General features: G+C 37.7%; 1 protein-coding gene across 5 annotated transcripts in view; it reads right to left on the bottom strand.

Annotated features, from left to right (window-relative positions):
* The window catches only part of LARS2 (leucyl-tRNA synthetase 2, mitochondrial), a 141,247-nt gene that overhangs the window by 44,135 nt on the left and 83,568 nt on the right, over positions 1–13,544 (bottom strand). For all 5 annotated transcript variants that reach the window (XR_012692787.1, XR_012692786.1, XM_075212501.1 and 2 more), the window contains 4 exons: positions 7,905–8,012; positions 6,487–6,646; positions 5,751–5,855; positions 1,630–1,745 (listed from right to left, as the gene is read on the bottom strand). Coding sequence is in view for 3 of the 5 variants with exons in the window: in XM_075212501.1 (XP_075068602.1) it covers positions 1,630–1,745; positions 5,751–5,855; positions 6,487–6,646; positions 7,905–8,012 (489 nt within the window). In the remaining 2 variants the exon portion in view is untranslated. The remainder of the gene's footprint in view (positions 1–1,629; positions 1,746–5,750; positions 5,856–6,486; positions 6,647–7,904; positions 8,013–13,544) is intronic.

The following is a 13,544-nucleotide window of genomic DNA, read 5'->3' as shown; positions in this document are numbered from 1 at the left end:
TGAGCCCATATCATGTCTAACTCTAAATAACCTGTGGGAAATTGGGGAGCTATTCACAATTACATAGGTGCCTAATACAATGGCTACTCAGTGCATGAACTCTTGGATCAATTGCATAAGGTTAGTCTGACATATTTAGTTTAATTTCTATACTACATGACATTCCACCTCAGCCTAATGCTTGTTCTGAAGTGTTTCATAAAGATATTAACATAAAAATAAACTGATGCTGTAAATGTTGTGTTCACCTGGAACCACCCTCTTCATCACACTCTGCCATGCTGCTTTTGCTTCCCCTTGCTTCCCTTCCTTCACTTACCTTTTCTATCGGCTTCTTTCTTCTCTTTTCTTCTTGTCTTCTGTCTTCTTGCTTGCTGGCTCCTCTCTGCGCCGCTCCTCACTGAATGTCGGGCGTGATGACGTCACGTCCGACATTCAGTGCAGACGAAGCAAGGAGGAGGAGTGCCGACGTCGCAAACAGGTGAGTATTTTTTATTTTTATTTTAAAGTACCCTGCTCTGCCCACCAACGAAAAGGGTAGACTCTGGAGCAACCAGTTCGCCGAACTCTCCTTAAAATTAGGTATCGGTTCTGGCGAACCGGCTGAATCCCACCACTGATTATACCCCTATTTTCACTGTCCCTTTCATATTAGTAGGTGTTTTAGGTATTCCCTGCTAATTGTCTTTAAATTTCTTTTTGGCCTTCACTTTAATCCACCTTCTTCCCTTTGTTTGGTTTTCATCAATTCACACAGACAATTTATGGTTCATAAAACTTTCAGAACATCATTGTTTTTTTTATTCACATACCTTTTTCCCTTTGTTGTTCTATTACAGGATTAAACTTTGCCTAACATTAACATATCCATATATAAGTAGCTAATCACATCCTTTGCTGGAGCCAAGGGCAGGCTGGGCTGGGGGGCAGGGGGGGCATCTTCCCCCTGGCCCGATCTAATAGTGGGCTTCCTTGGGCTGTGTTACTGGGTCACCTGCATTTTTTTTTCCTTGAAAAATTTACCTAACAGTCTGTTTTCGGAGTGTGGGAGGACACCAGAGCACCCAGAGGGAACCCATGCAAACACGGGGAGAACATACAAACTACTCCTTGTCGAGTCTAGTCTTGCTCCCTGGACTAAAATTTGCCAGTCCTCCCCTGGCTGGAGCCCTAGCCTATAACTGCTCTTCTGACTGACAACCCACTTGCCCGATTTTAAGAGGCAAGAGCAGGTTCCAATGCCCCTTACTCATAAACATGCATATCCTGGTCCCTAGGAATGCTGGGAGGTGTAGTTGTCACACCACATGCTGCCTATAATATATTGTTACAAGCATCCCATCTAGCCATGATTTATAATTACTTAAGGTGTTGCTGGTGATATCAGGAGGAAACTAAAACAAAAAGGGGTATTTAAACAATTTCAACTAAAAGAAAATACACCAAAAAGAACACATCATATTGCCTATAGGTATAGGTTTTTTTTTTCCATGGACTTTTTTTCTAACGTAAAAAGATCTCAGTAAAAAATAATCCCTAAAAAAGTAGGGGAAAAATAGAAGAGGTCATACTGTATATGGTCAAATAATTATATTTCTAGGTTTAAGAAGGAAAATTGAGGACACTTACCTTTGCTGAATTCGTTATCCTCTCTGTGCCATCATTATGTATCTCTGTGACCCTGACATAGGCCAGACCTAATTTATCTGCCAAGATTGCATCTTCAAAATTTGTGCTTGGAATACCTATCAATGGAAATTATAGTGTTACCAAAGCATAAAACACATAACATTACTCCAAATATAGTTTAATGATGAATACTAGCTGACCTGTCTGGCGTTTATTAAAACTGCTTTGAATATATACATTTAGGCAGAAAAAAAAGTAGAAAATAAATTTGATACAGGTCAATATAAAATAATTAACAATCATCATTAAACAAATTTGAAAAATGGAAAACTGTCAGTGAGTCACTGTATTAGATTAGTAATTTAACAAGAATAGTAAGGATAAATATACATCCAAATATACACATCAAGAAATTTAAAAAAAACTCATTAGTGTTAATTTATTTTTTAAAATATGGTTGTTGATAGGAACTGTTTACGAGAATCAAAATTACTGACAAGGAGAACTGTAGGCTGTCATAATTAACAACTTGCTTTGCATTTGTATTTCTTATCCCTCTGATGAAGTTGTGATGTTCACAATGAAATGCATGGGGCTTTGTGGCACATTTGTTGAATTTTTGAAATACAAATTTATATGGGACTGGTACAGTGCTCTTCAGGACGTGTTTGAGGAACTTTTTAGATTACAAGTTGCATGTTAGCCAGATAAGGAAATATCTGGAGAGCCGCTGGAGACACAGGAACCTTGCAAGTATCATAATCATCATCATTTATATAGCGCCACTAATTCCGCAGCACTGTACAGAGAACATCAGTCCCTGCCCCATTGGAGCTTAAAGTTTAAATTTCCTAACACACGCACACAGACAGAGAGGAACACAGACTAGGGTCAATTTGATAGCCTACCAGCATTTTTTTTTCGGTAGTTTTTGGAGTGTGGGAGGAAACTGGAGCACCCGGAGGAAACCCACGCAAACACGGGGAGAACATACAAACTCCACACAGATAAGGCCATGGTCGGGAATCGAACTCCTGACCCCAGTGCTATGAGGCAGAAGTGCTAACCACTAAGCCACCGTGCTGTCAAGTATCTGTAGCCAATTTCTTTCCTTTCCCTGACACTCTGGATTTAACTCCATTACACCATAACTTATTGCCTTTACATCTGCTGAGTTTCACCACCGTTAGCTGGGACGGTTATTGGATCTTATCATTAGCAGTGGGGACATTTGTTGTTTATTGTCAGAGTTACTTTACACCTATTCTGATAACCCTTCTGGATTTTTAAATATGGACACAGTCCTCTCTAATAATCCAGATTTGCTCCTTGTCTTTCATTTTTCTAGCATGGCTTGATCATCCGAAAAGCGCGTCATTTTGGCCAAACGCTGCGATTCCGGGTGAATCGAATTCTGCCCACTTCACTAGGAAGTGGGCAGATCAGGGAGATTGCCACACTCTCCCCCGGACATTCTGGGAGAGTTGGCAAGTATGGGCTTGATGTCTATATTATTATGAATATTTATGTTATTGTTGTTATATAATTATTATATTGGTCATTTTAGTATAGTGATTCATAGACCTAGTTTTCCATTTTAAATGTCTATATTTTTTAGTGGTAATTATGTTATTTTATATTGACCTATAGGATTATTTTTTTGTTCCTGGTTTTGTTCTTTTTCTGCGTAGTAATGGTAGGAGAAGTACACCCTCCTTTTAACAGAGGCTGAGGACAAGTTATTTAATTAAGCACCTGTTTGAGATTTTTCTTGTTTCTCTATTTTTGAATGTAGTTCAAACTGATCACTATTTTCACAAGTATGAAACAACTCAGAGAAAGGTACTACAGATTGATAAGGAAAAATATGTACTGGTGATCTAATAGCCACAAAAGGAACTGTGAGCTGCAGATGTCATACACAATTTATTAAAACATATAAAAAACATCACAAATATTACAGATATAAAAAAAAGTAAAAAAAATCACATATGGTAAATTACCACAATAGGACTATCATGTAAGGGAAAAAACACTATGTATCATTTGCATACACATGCATCAAATTCAATGATCTCCAATAACTCTTGTTGTTAGCTGTATTAAAGTAATTCTATCGTTTTCAAATAACCATTGCCCAAGCGATTGTATTGTGTATCCAAAGCACAAAGTAATTTATTTTAGCAGATGCGCTCCCACTGGTACCAGCGAAAAGTACTTCACTCCAGAATACTGTGGTCAGAAGAGACTGAGGCCAGTGCCAGTGAGAGCTGTTATTATATACACTCAGTGTTACAGTGAGAACAATGCAGATGGTGTGGCTTGCTTCTATTGGTCCAGGTATCAGAAAGGTCTAGAGTGCTGCAGGTCATAGGCCAGTTCAAACCAAAATATCCAAAGGTGGGGATCATCTCTCCAGGGGTTGTGCTCTCACTTTTCCCGCCAAGACTCCCGTTTCAACTAGTCTATTAGCATTTTATAGTCAGTATCACTAAGTATTTATTCCCTAACATCACTAACTAGAGTATGCAATGTGCGATCTCTTCGGCAAATGAACCGGACAACTGCTGATGAATAGGGGATTAAAATGATACCAGACATGACATTTCCCATAACCTGAACCTTAAATAACACTAAAGTGTATATATATATATATATATATATATATATATATATATATATATATATATATATAATCATAATATATAAACTAATAATAAACTAAATACTATCTGCTCATAAATCACTGTGGAATGGAATCAATATAAATATGAAATATATAAATAACTAAATGTTGTAGTGCGAGTGTGTGCGTGCGTATTGTACCGCGTGATCGCGCCATGCCACGTGTAGCGGGGCATACTGAGTGCAATTGCACGATAAAACAATATTAACCAATATACTTTCGTTCATCCGATTATACGACTTCGACAGCTGGAATATAAAAAAAAGCCCCTATAAACAAATGGCCATGTGGATGCCAATGTAGTGGAGCTAGAAAAACGGAGGTCTTCTAAATAAACAATATAATCAGAGCAATGTTGGGAGAGTCGGACAGTGCATATTTGAATGACACAGAGAATCTGTTCCAGGTCCGAAGCAAATTGTGCCTGTTAATAAATCTCCAAATAAGATATGGTGCCAAACTATGTGTGAAAAATATAGTCTTACCGGACCACTCAGCGTACGGTCCGTCTCGCCGCGCTGTCAGGCTTGGATGCTGGGCTGGTTCGCTCTGTGGAGCCTGTCAAAGGTTATCTTCAAAAGCGGAATGTTATAGTAAGGAGTAACACCACCAAAGGAGTTGATGCATGTGTATGCAAATGATACAGAGTGGTTTTTCCTTTACATGATAGTTCTATTGTGGTAATTTACAATATGTGATTTTTATTTTTTTTATATTTGTCACGTTTGTTATATTTTTTATATATGTTTTAATAAATTGTATATGACATTCGCGGCTCACAGTTCCTTTTGGGGCTATTAGATCACCGATGCATATTTTTCCTTATTTCTCTATTATTTTGGGGATTGCAGACCCCTTGCACTGCTTGTCCTCTAGCCTTTGTCATATACAGCGCCTTAGGATTATTTTTCTGTATTTGTTTTTACCACAGATTGGTGTTTGCGTGGGTTTTCTCTGGGTGCTCCGGTTTCTTCCCACAATCCAAAAACATACAGATAGGTTAATTGGCTGCTATTAAATTGACCCTAGTCTGTCTGTGTGTGTCTTAGGGAATGTAAACTGTAAGCTCTATTGGGGCAGGGACTGATGTTAATGTGCTCTCTGTACAGCGCTGCGGAATTAATGGTGCTATGAAAATAAGTAAATGATGACGATGATGATCTTAAACCGCCTGTGATTACGTATCCTTCTTCGTTTTATAACTATGAGGTTCATTTATTTAAGTCCACAAAACTACAGTAAATGCGACCAAAGATTTAAGCGTACAGCTGAGCGACAAGGTCTGCCGTTTGATTACAAATATTTGATGTGTGCAGTGAATTAGCAGGCATGCAATAAGTTAAACATGTATAATTACTGAACCTGAGTAAATGAGAACTAACAAATTAAATAAAAGTAATAGTTTCATTTCAGAAAACATGAAAAGTTAACTTACCAATTTTACTGTCCAGATAGCCCTCAAACTGACATTTTGCGGAGATAATAACAGGGAGCTCTTGTTTAGTAAACAGATTTATTGCTGAGACTCTGGTAAGACAATCTGCAAACAGAATGTTATTTCACACTCAGAATCATCACATTTGAATGCAGCTTCACCTTTACTTGGGACATGTTGTGCTGTGACTGAGTCATCATAATTTATCAATTATCACTCTACTTGAATACCGAAATAGTAAATAAAAAAAAATCTAAGGTGAAAATGTAATGCTCCAAATTAAAACAAAAAAATATTGTCCACATAATTTTAAAAATACAAGAAAACCACATACAGTATAGCTTGAATTACAAGAAGAAGTCTTTAAAATTTTTTATGTTTTATGCACTTATTAAGATACACATCCTAATTTTGGGGTATTAATAATGCCTACCCATAGGGGTTAATTCAATTCAGTGCAAATTGCCTCTCTTAAATTATTAGCGGTGAATGCCGGGGAAACTATACAATTCCCATGATACTCATTGCGCCTTAAATAGGGTTCATAGAGACATGTTACCAGGTGCGGAGAGCATTGTGGGTGTCCTTACTGTGCTTCAACTTGGTAAGGGGCCACAAATGTGATCTTTGTGCAGGGCCACCAATGCCGTAAAGCAGCCGTCTGTATGAGACTCACAAACATCACTTACCATTTGCATAATACAGGTGAAATCATAGACAACACTAACTTACTCACCTTTGCCTGCTGTGAATGCTTCCTGAAGGGCTCCTTTCACACTGCTGCCACCATGTAGTAGTCTGTGGTTTGGTAATATAGCAATGTGAGATGCCCCATAAATAGCCTCTGGGTTAAAGGCGTAGACAGAAATCTTTTCTCCAGTTTCTACATTATCCACCTATGAAATGACAGAGGGAGACAGGGAGAGTACTTAAACAATGTGTTATTTAATGTAGTCCCCGGGGTCACATTTCCACTATAAATCAGATTAATTTTACATCAAAAGAATAACCAATATGACAGTTCATATTTATTGAAGTGTACCCATTCACCTGCAGATAGTAAAGGCAGCTCTATTGTGGGCTTCATGTAATCATAACAACACTGCCTATTATTTCACTAGTGAGCATACCGAGGACAGAGGTATTTCATGCCTCAACGTTATTTCTTGATATAGATATATACACACACAAAACATATAAACATATATACATATATATATATATATATATATATAAACATTATATATATATATATATATATAAACATTATATATATATATATATATAAACATTATATATATATAAACATTATATATATATAAACATTATATATATATATATATATATAAACATTATATATATATAAACATTATATATATATATATATATATAAACATTATATATATATATATATATATATATAATGAAAAGGTGCGCCAGGGAACAATGATCTATAAATTAAAAGAAAACAGCACAAATGTGGCGGAATCCATATGTTTAAATAGAATACATTTTTTTATTACATCTAACAAACCAGATTCCGCCACATTTGTGCTGTTTTCTTTTAATTTATAGACCATTATTCCCTGGCGCACCTTTTCATTGTATATGTATGTCATTACTGTGCTAGGATTGGCACTCTTACAAAAGGTAGCGACAAGGTTAGTCTAGCTATTGTTTTTAATTTTAAAATAATCTTTTAGGTTAATATTATTTTATATTGTGCCCTGGAGGACTAGCCCATAAGAGTTTTGTTTGTTGACACACAAAACATACATATACACAAAAGAAAAAACATATCCTATTTTTAATAGGGTACAACTAACCAATGTGCCCCACTTTGGAAGCTTATATTTGTTACAGCTTAGGAAATTCTGTTAATATTCCCTATCTGTTAATATTCCCCATCTCTCCTGCTAAAAAGCAGTTCTTTATATCTTGCACTACACAGCGATAACCTGTGTAAGTTTATGACAAATTCTGTATAAGTTCTGCACAGCAGCACAGTGGTGAACATTGCTGGTTCACAAAAAGTACAGATTACATGACTGGTATGGTAAATGTCCCAAAAATGTTGGGGAGTTGAGGAAGCTTTGATACACAAATCAATGCAATAAAGAGTAAGATAAGTCGAGGGCCTGATAGATACATTACCTTTAACATGCATTCAAAAAAGCAGCCGATGCAGTCACCAATCCAGTTAGCTTGCATGCTTTTTACACCATACCATTCGGGAAGATTAGCTAGAGCATCTCTCATAGCCTGCAATAAAAAAAAAAAAAATCACCATCATTCAAGTGAGATGGAAAATGTAGCCTCTTTTTTTTACGTTGTTTATTATTCTATAGATGTTTGTCAAAACATATGGACTAAATTATTCTATACACAACCCTGCTTATCAGTATATCATATTTCCTCAATTTCTACTTAAAACAAAAGTACTGTACTTAACTACTAACTACATATTTATAGAAATCTCTCTGTTGACAATAGATTTTCTGCCTAGGGAGCTTTGTTGGAAAGTTATTCCTTGATAATACTGTGCTCATACTATGCAGCTTTTCATTATAATTTCCACTTAGGTGTCTGTTCTGTTTATGTGGAGTATATTTCATTTTATGTCAATTTAATAAACAGCAGTTCCCACTAATGTTAAGAAACGTATATACGCTCTACTATGGATAATGCAATGCTTATAAATACTACATTTCAGATTGAAGATTACATTTGCAATACATTGACAGTTGAAACAGATTTTTAACTCTCAATGTCTGGTAAATTAAAAAAGACATGTTCAAAATATGAAGTTACCAGTAAGTGCGAACCAAATGTCAGCTAGGTTCTTATATTCTTTAATGCCTGTTTGTGGCAGTCTTAATAGGTAACTGGTATATGTATGCAGAATGTCCAGTCCCATATGTTTTAAAGCCATTGTTTTAGAAGAAGATACTGGCTTTTGACAGTATGTCTTGAAGGATACTTCCATGCATGTAAAATGTGATGTCTCGGTAGAATGGATGCAGCAGCAAAGAACAGTCTGTGGAATGCAGATCTTGGCTTTTCATTAGAGCAAATTTAAAAAAAAAGGCCTTGTACACATGACAGGTTATTGACATGTACTTCTTCGTTTTCTTTTATATGGAAAACACACATAAAATATACAATATAAAAAACTCTGTTTCCTGAAATACTCCTACTTTGAAACAGTTCTTGTGCAGGTCTCTGAAGCGATCTATGAGCAATACAGCACATTATATAATAACTACACACTGATACATCAACACACATCAATTAAAACTCTAACATGAAACTAGACTTTAATATGGCAAATGAACAAGAAAGCACACAGAAAACATTCCACATAATTTTATAATGTTATTCAGCAGCAAAGGAAAAAATATACCGCATAACCATTGAAGTAACCAACTGTATAAAATAGAAGCTCTTGTGTGCAAATCCATATGTATTAAAAAAAAAAATTGTCAATTCTAAAGAAATTTAATTTGCACTACCTCCTAATATGAATACTGAAATAAATAACAATTACTATTAAATATAGTAAAAAAAAAAAAACTTTAGTAATTATATTGTACATTTCTCTGTGATTATACGGACTGATTAATAATCACTGACGAAAGAAACCAGCGCACTCGTAAGCCATTGTACTAGAAAAACTGTGCCTCTGTTCAATACTACTTCTCATTAGAGATGCTCACTGACTCCCGTGTTTTGGATCTGGATTACCTTCGGGTTTTGGTTTTTGTTTTGCCAAAACCGCTCTTGCGTGTTTTGGTTTACTATTATTTACAAAAATCCATTTTTTGGGCTAAAATCACATAATTTAGGTATTATTTTGTACCTTCATTATTATTAACCTCACTAATATTAATTTCCATTAAATTTTTACCATCTCACAGGTCACAATATGCTTTTCATACACTTTCAGACAAATACAGCAGCGAGCTGGCTGGATGTTAAGCGACAGAGCAACGACACTCACACACTGCAGTTTATATCACATCTAGAAAACATTGCCACACACCAGTGTCACAAACTCACAATAGAAAAGTAATACAAGATAGAATTGTCCTTGTGGCCTCCCACCCACCCGTATGTTGGATCTTATAAAGGACATACACACTTTAACAAACTAAGCACTTCAGTGACAAGGGCTGCCACTTTTGTGGCTGAAGTGCTTGGTTTGTTTGGGCCCCCACTTAACCAGCTATCAATGCCCTACCAGCAGGTTAGACCAACAATGCTGTCAAATTAATTCTACACTGTCAAGATGTTGTCTTCATCATCTTCAGCATCATCCTAACCCTCATCAGTGTGTACATCATCATCACACACTATTAATTAATCTCTGCTGGAATCCGCCATTACAGAATTGTCAGTACTTGGATGTATTTGCTGGTAAAGGCCTTCCTCGTGGAAGATGTACTTCATTTTGATGATCATCTTTTCCACATTTTTAGGAAGTAACCTTCTACGCCGATCACTGACAAGGTTCCCGGCTGTGCTGACAACTCTTTCTGAGTACACACTGGAGGGTGGGCAGCTTAGGTATTGCAAAGCGAGTTTGTACATGGGTTTCTAAATTGCTTGTTATTCCTCACAGTATGGAAAGGGAGTCTCTGACATGTCAATTTCAATGAACTCTTGAAAATAATCCTCCACCATCCTTTGCATGTTAATAGTAGGATCGGATGGAGTTATGGTCGAGGTCACACTTTTTTGCAAAATTCTGTCAAACCGGACCAGATGTCAAACTGTTGTGATCTGCCACCTGTGTCATCCCCGTTTCTCTTTGAAAAGCGCAATTTCTTACGAGAAGCAGCTGCCTGAGAAACTGAAGGAGGAGACACCGTCAAGCCATGGACCACTTGAGTGGTCAACTTGCTGACCAGGAGCCCCTTGCATCTCTTCAGAGCTCCGTCAGATGGAAGCAAAGAATCTACGTAAGTCTTAAACCTAGGATCAAGCACAGTCGCCAAAACATAGTGATCCGACTTCAAGATTTTAATAACTCTTGGATCATAGCGAAGCGAATTAAGTACTTGATCTACAAGGCCAACATACTTTGCGGAATTGCTTTCTTTCATCTCCTCCTTCAGTTTCTCAAGCTGCTTTTCCAAAAGTCGAATTAAGGGAATGACTTGGTTCAAGCTAGCAGTGTCAGAACTCACTTCACATGGCACAACTTCAAATCGTTTCTGCACCTTGCACAACACAGAAAGGATTCTTCACTGTGCAAGACTGAAATACATTCCCCCTCCTTTCCCAATGCAATACGCTTGGATGGCTTTGCGCTTTTCCTCCATCCTCTGAAGCATGTACAGGGTGGAATTCTACCTTGTTAACACCTCTTGCTTAAGTTGGTGGCAGGGCAAATTAAATTGTTCTTGTAGCTGCTGCAATCTCCTACAGAATGCTGGAAATGTCCCGAAATTTTACGGGCCACCGAAAGCATCTCCTGCACCTCACGGTTATTTTTCAAGAAGCTCTGCACCACCAAGTTTATTGTGTGAGCAAAACAGGGAATGTGATGGAATTCACCCAGCTGTAATGCTCGTACAATATTGGTGGCGTTATCTGAAATGACATATGCTGGGGAGAGTCCAAGTGGCATAAGCCATGTATCAATGACATCCCTTAGTTTTCTTAACAAATTATCAGCTGTATGCCTGATAGTGAAGCCGGTGATACAAAGAGTAGCCTGCCCTTGAGAAATGTTACGTAGTGGTGTACATGCTGCTGCTGTTCCTGCTTGTGAAGGCGAATCACCAACCCAGCGGGCTGTCACAGTCATATAGTCTTTGGTTTGCCCACTTTCACTTGTCCACATATCTGTGATTAAGTGTACAGTGGGTAGAATGGCTTTTTGTAGCCCAATTATTACATTTTTACGAACGTTCTGGTACAGCTGCGGAACAGCTTTTCTCAAAAGATGGTTTCGCGATGGAATTTGGTAACGGGGACGGACACAAGACCTCAATTAACTGTGAAATACCAGCTGCGTTAATAGTGTATACTGAATGCAGATCTAACACTAGCATAGTCGCTATGCTGTCTGTGATCCGCTTTGCGACTGGGTGACTGCTGTCATACTTGCTTCCTCTAGCAAAAGATTGTTTCACAGTTAATTGTTGTAAAGTACTAGTGGTCTTCTTCTTGGGCTGCTTATGGGAGGAAGATTCACCCCCAGCAGCAGGACCAGCAGCAGCAGCAGTAGGCCCAACGGTCACAAAATCTTCACAGGAATCCTGGTTAGGGGAGGAGTCATGTAGCCTAAGCGGCTTGAATGCAGGACTAACTCCGATCGCTAAAGATGATATTGATGAAGATGGTGTTGTCGGTGTCGATTGCAGGGGTCGTGTTCTAGCTTCTTGCTATTTTGTGGGAATAACGTTCGGATTTTCCTAAAAGCTTCCCATGAACTTTCTTCAAATGGCGTAACATGGATGAGGTTCCTAAATGATTTATGTCCCTACCTCGACCGACTGTGGATTTACAAACACTACATATGGCTACACAGCTGTTGTCAGGATTTGGGTAAAAATAATTCCAGACATAAGAGGTGGATTTTTTTTGTCTTCTGCCCAGGCATGAAAAAGGGCTTATTGCTATCACTGTCAACAACTGCTTCCACCGGTACAGGATTTACACAAACAACATCATCGTCATCAACATCCTCATTAGCGCCGTTATCAGCTACATAAATATCTCCTTCATCCTCTTGCAATTCCAAAATAGCATCCTCAATTTGGGTATCACCGGCTACACTTGGCCTGCTCATGCAAACATCAGAAAATATGCCGACATGGGGCTTTTTTGTGAGTACTGTATAAAAAAACTCTCCTCAGGTATTTGTGTCATATCTGGATCAGAACAAACATTTTCTTGTAAGGCCTTGCTACTTTCTTCCAGCTCTGCTTTTACACTTAGAAGTATTTGGACACCACTTTTGTAGTCAGAATGACAAGGTCTTCCATCATCATCACTAACCTTACAAGAAGATGTCTGAAGTACATTTGCAGAACTAGCACTACTAAAGTAAGGTGAAGGCCTGAATCTTTCCTTGCCACTGCGTGTGTAGAATGACATGCTGGCAATTTTTTTTTCTGGCACTTAACTTGGCCTTGAGTAAAGGTGATTTTTTCTTTACTGAGGTAAAAGGTGTTTTCTTACATTTTTGTTTCCCTGACTTACAAACACTATGCACTTTAAAAAAGGCTTTAGCAGATGATGTTGAGGTAGAGGGATTATTATCATCATCATCATGACTGGTGCCAGCAGCTGCTTGGTGCTCCTGGTCTTCTGGGGACTGATGGGAATCCATAGCTCTGGCGCAGTACAATTTCAGTGTAAAGAACAATAAGTAGCCTATACATTTTTTATTTAAAAAAATGCAAAATGCAACCTATGCAAATTGTGGCACAAATACAATTTGAGTGTAAAGAACAATAGTAGGCTATAAATGTTTTATAAAGAAAATGCAAAATGCCAACTCTCCTAATTGTGGGCGAGCTCTGGCATAGTACACTGTAGGCTAGATTTACTAAGCTGCGGGTTTGAAACAGTGGGGATGTTGCCTATAGCAACCAATCAGATTCTAGCTATCATTTTGTAGAAGGTACTAAATAAATGAAAGCTGAATCTGATTGGTTGCTATAGGCAACATCCCCACTTTTTCAAACCCGCAGCTTAGTAAATCTAGCCCTGTGAGTGGAGACTGGAAAGAACAATAACAGCCTATCGAACTATAAAGCAAAGCCCTGTGCCACCTCTCAT

The sequence above is a fragment of the Mixophyes fleayi genome, chromosome 5 (genome assembly GCF_038048845.1).
Source record: "Mixophyes fleayi isolate aMixFle1 chromosome 5, aMixFle1.hap1, whole genome shotgun sequence".
In the NCBI taxonomy this organism is placed as follows: Eukaryota; Metazoa; Chordata; class Amphibia; order Anura; family Limnodynastidae; genus Mixophyes; species Mixophyes fleayi.
Note: the sequence above shows the minus strand (reverse complement) of the source record. Positions and strands in the feature narration are given on the sequence as shown.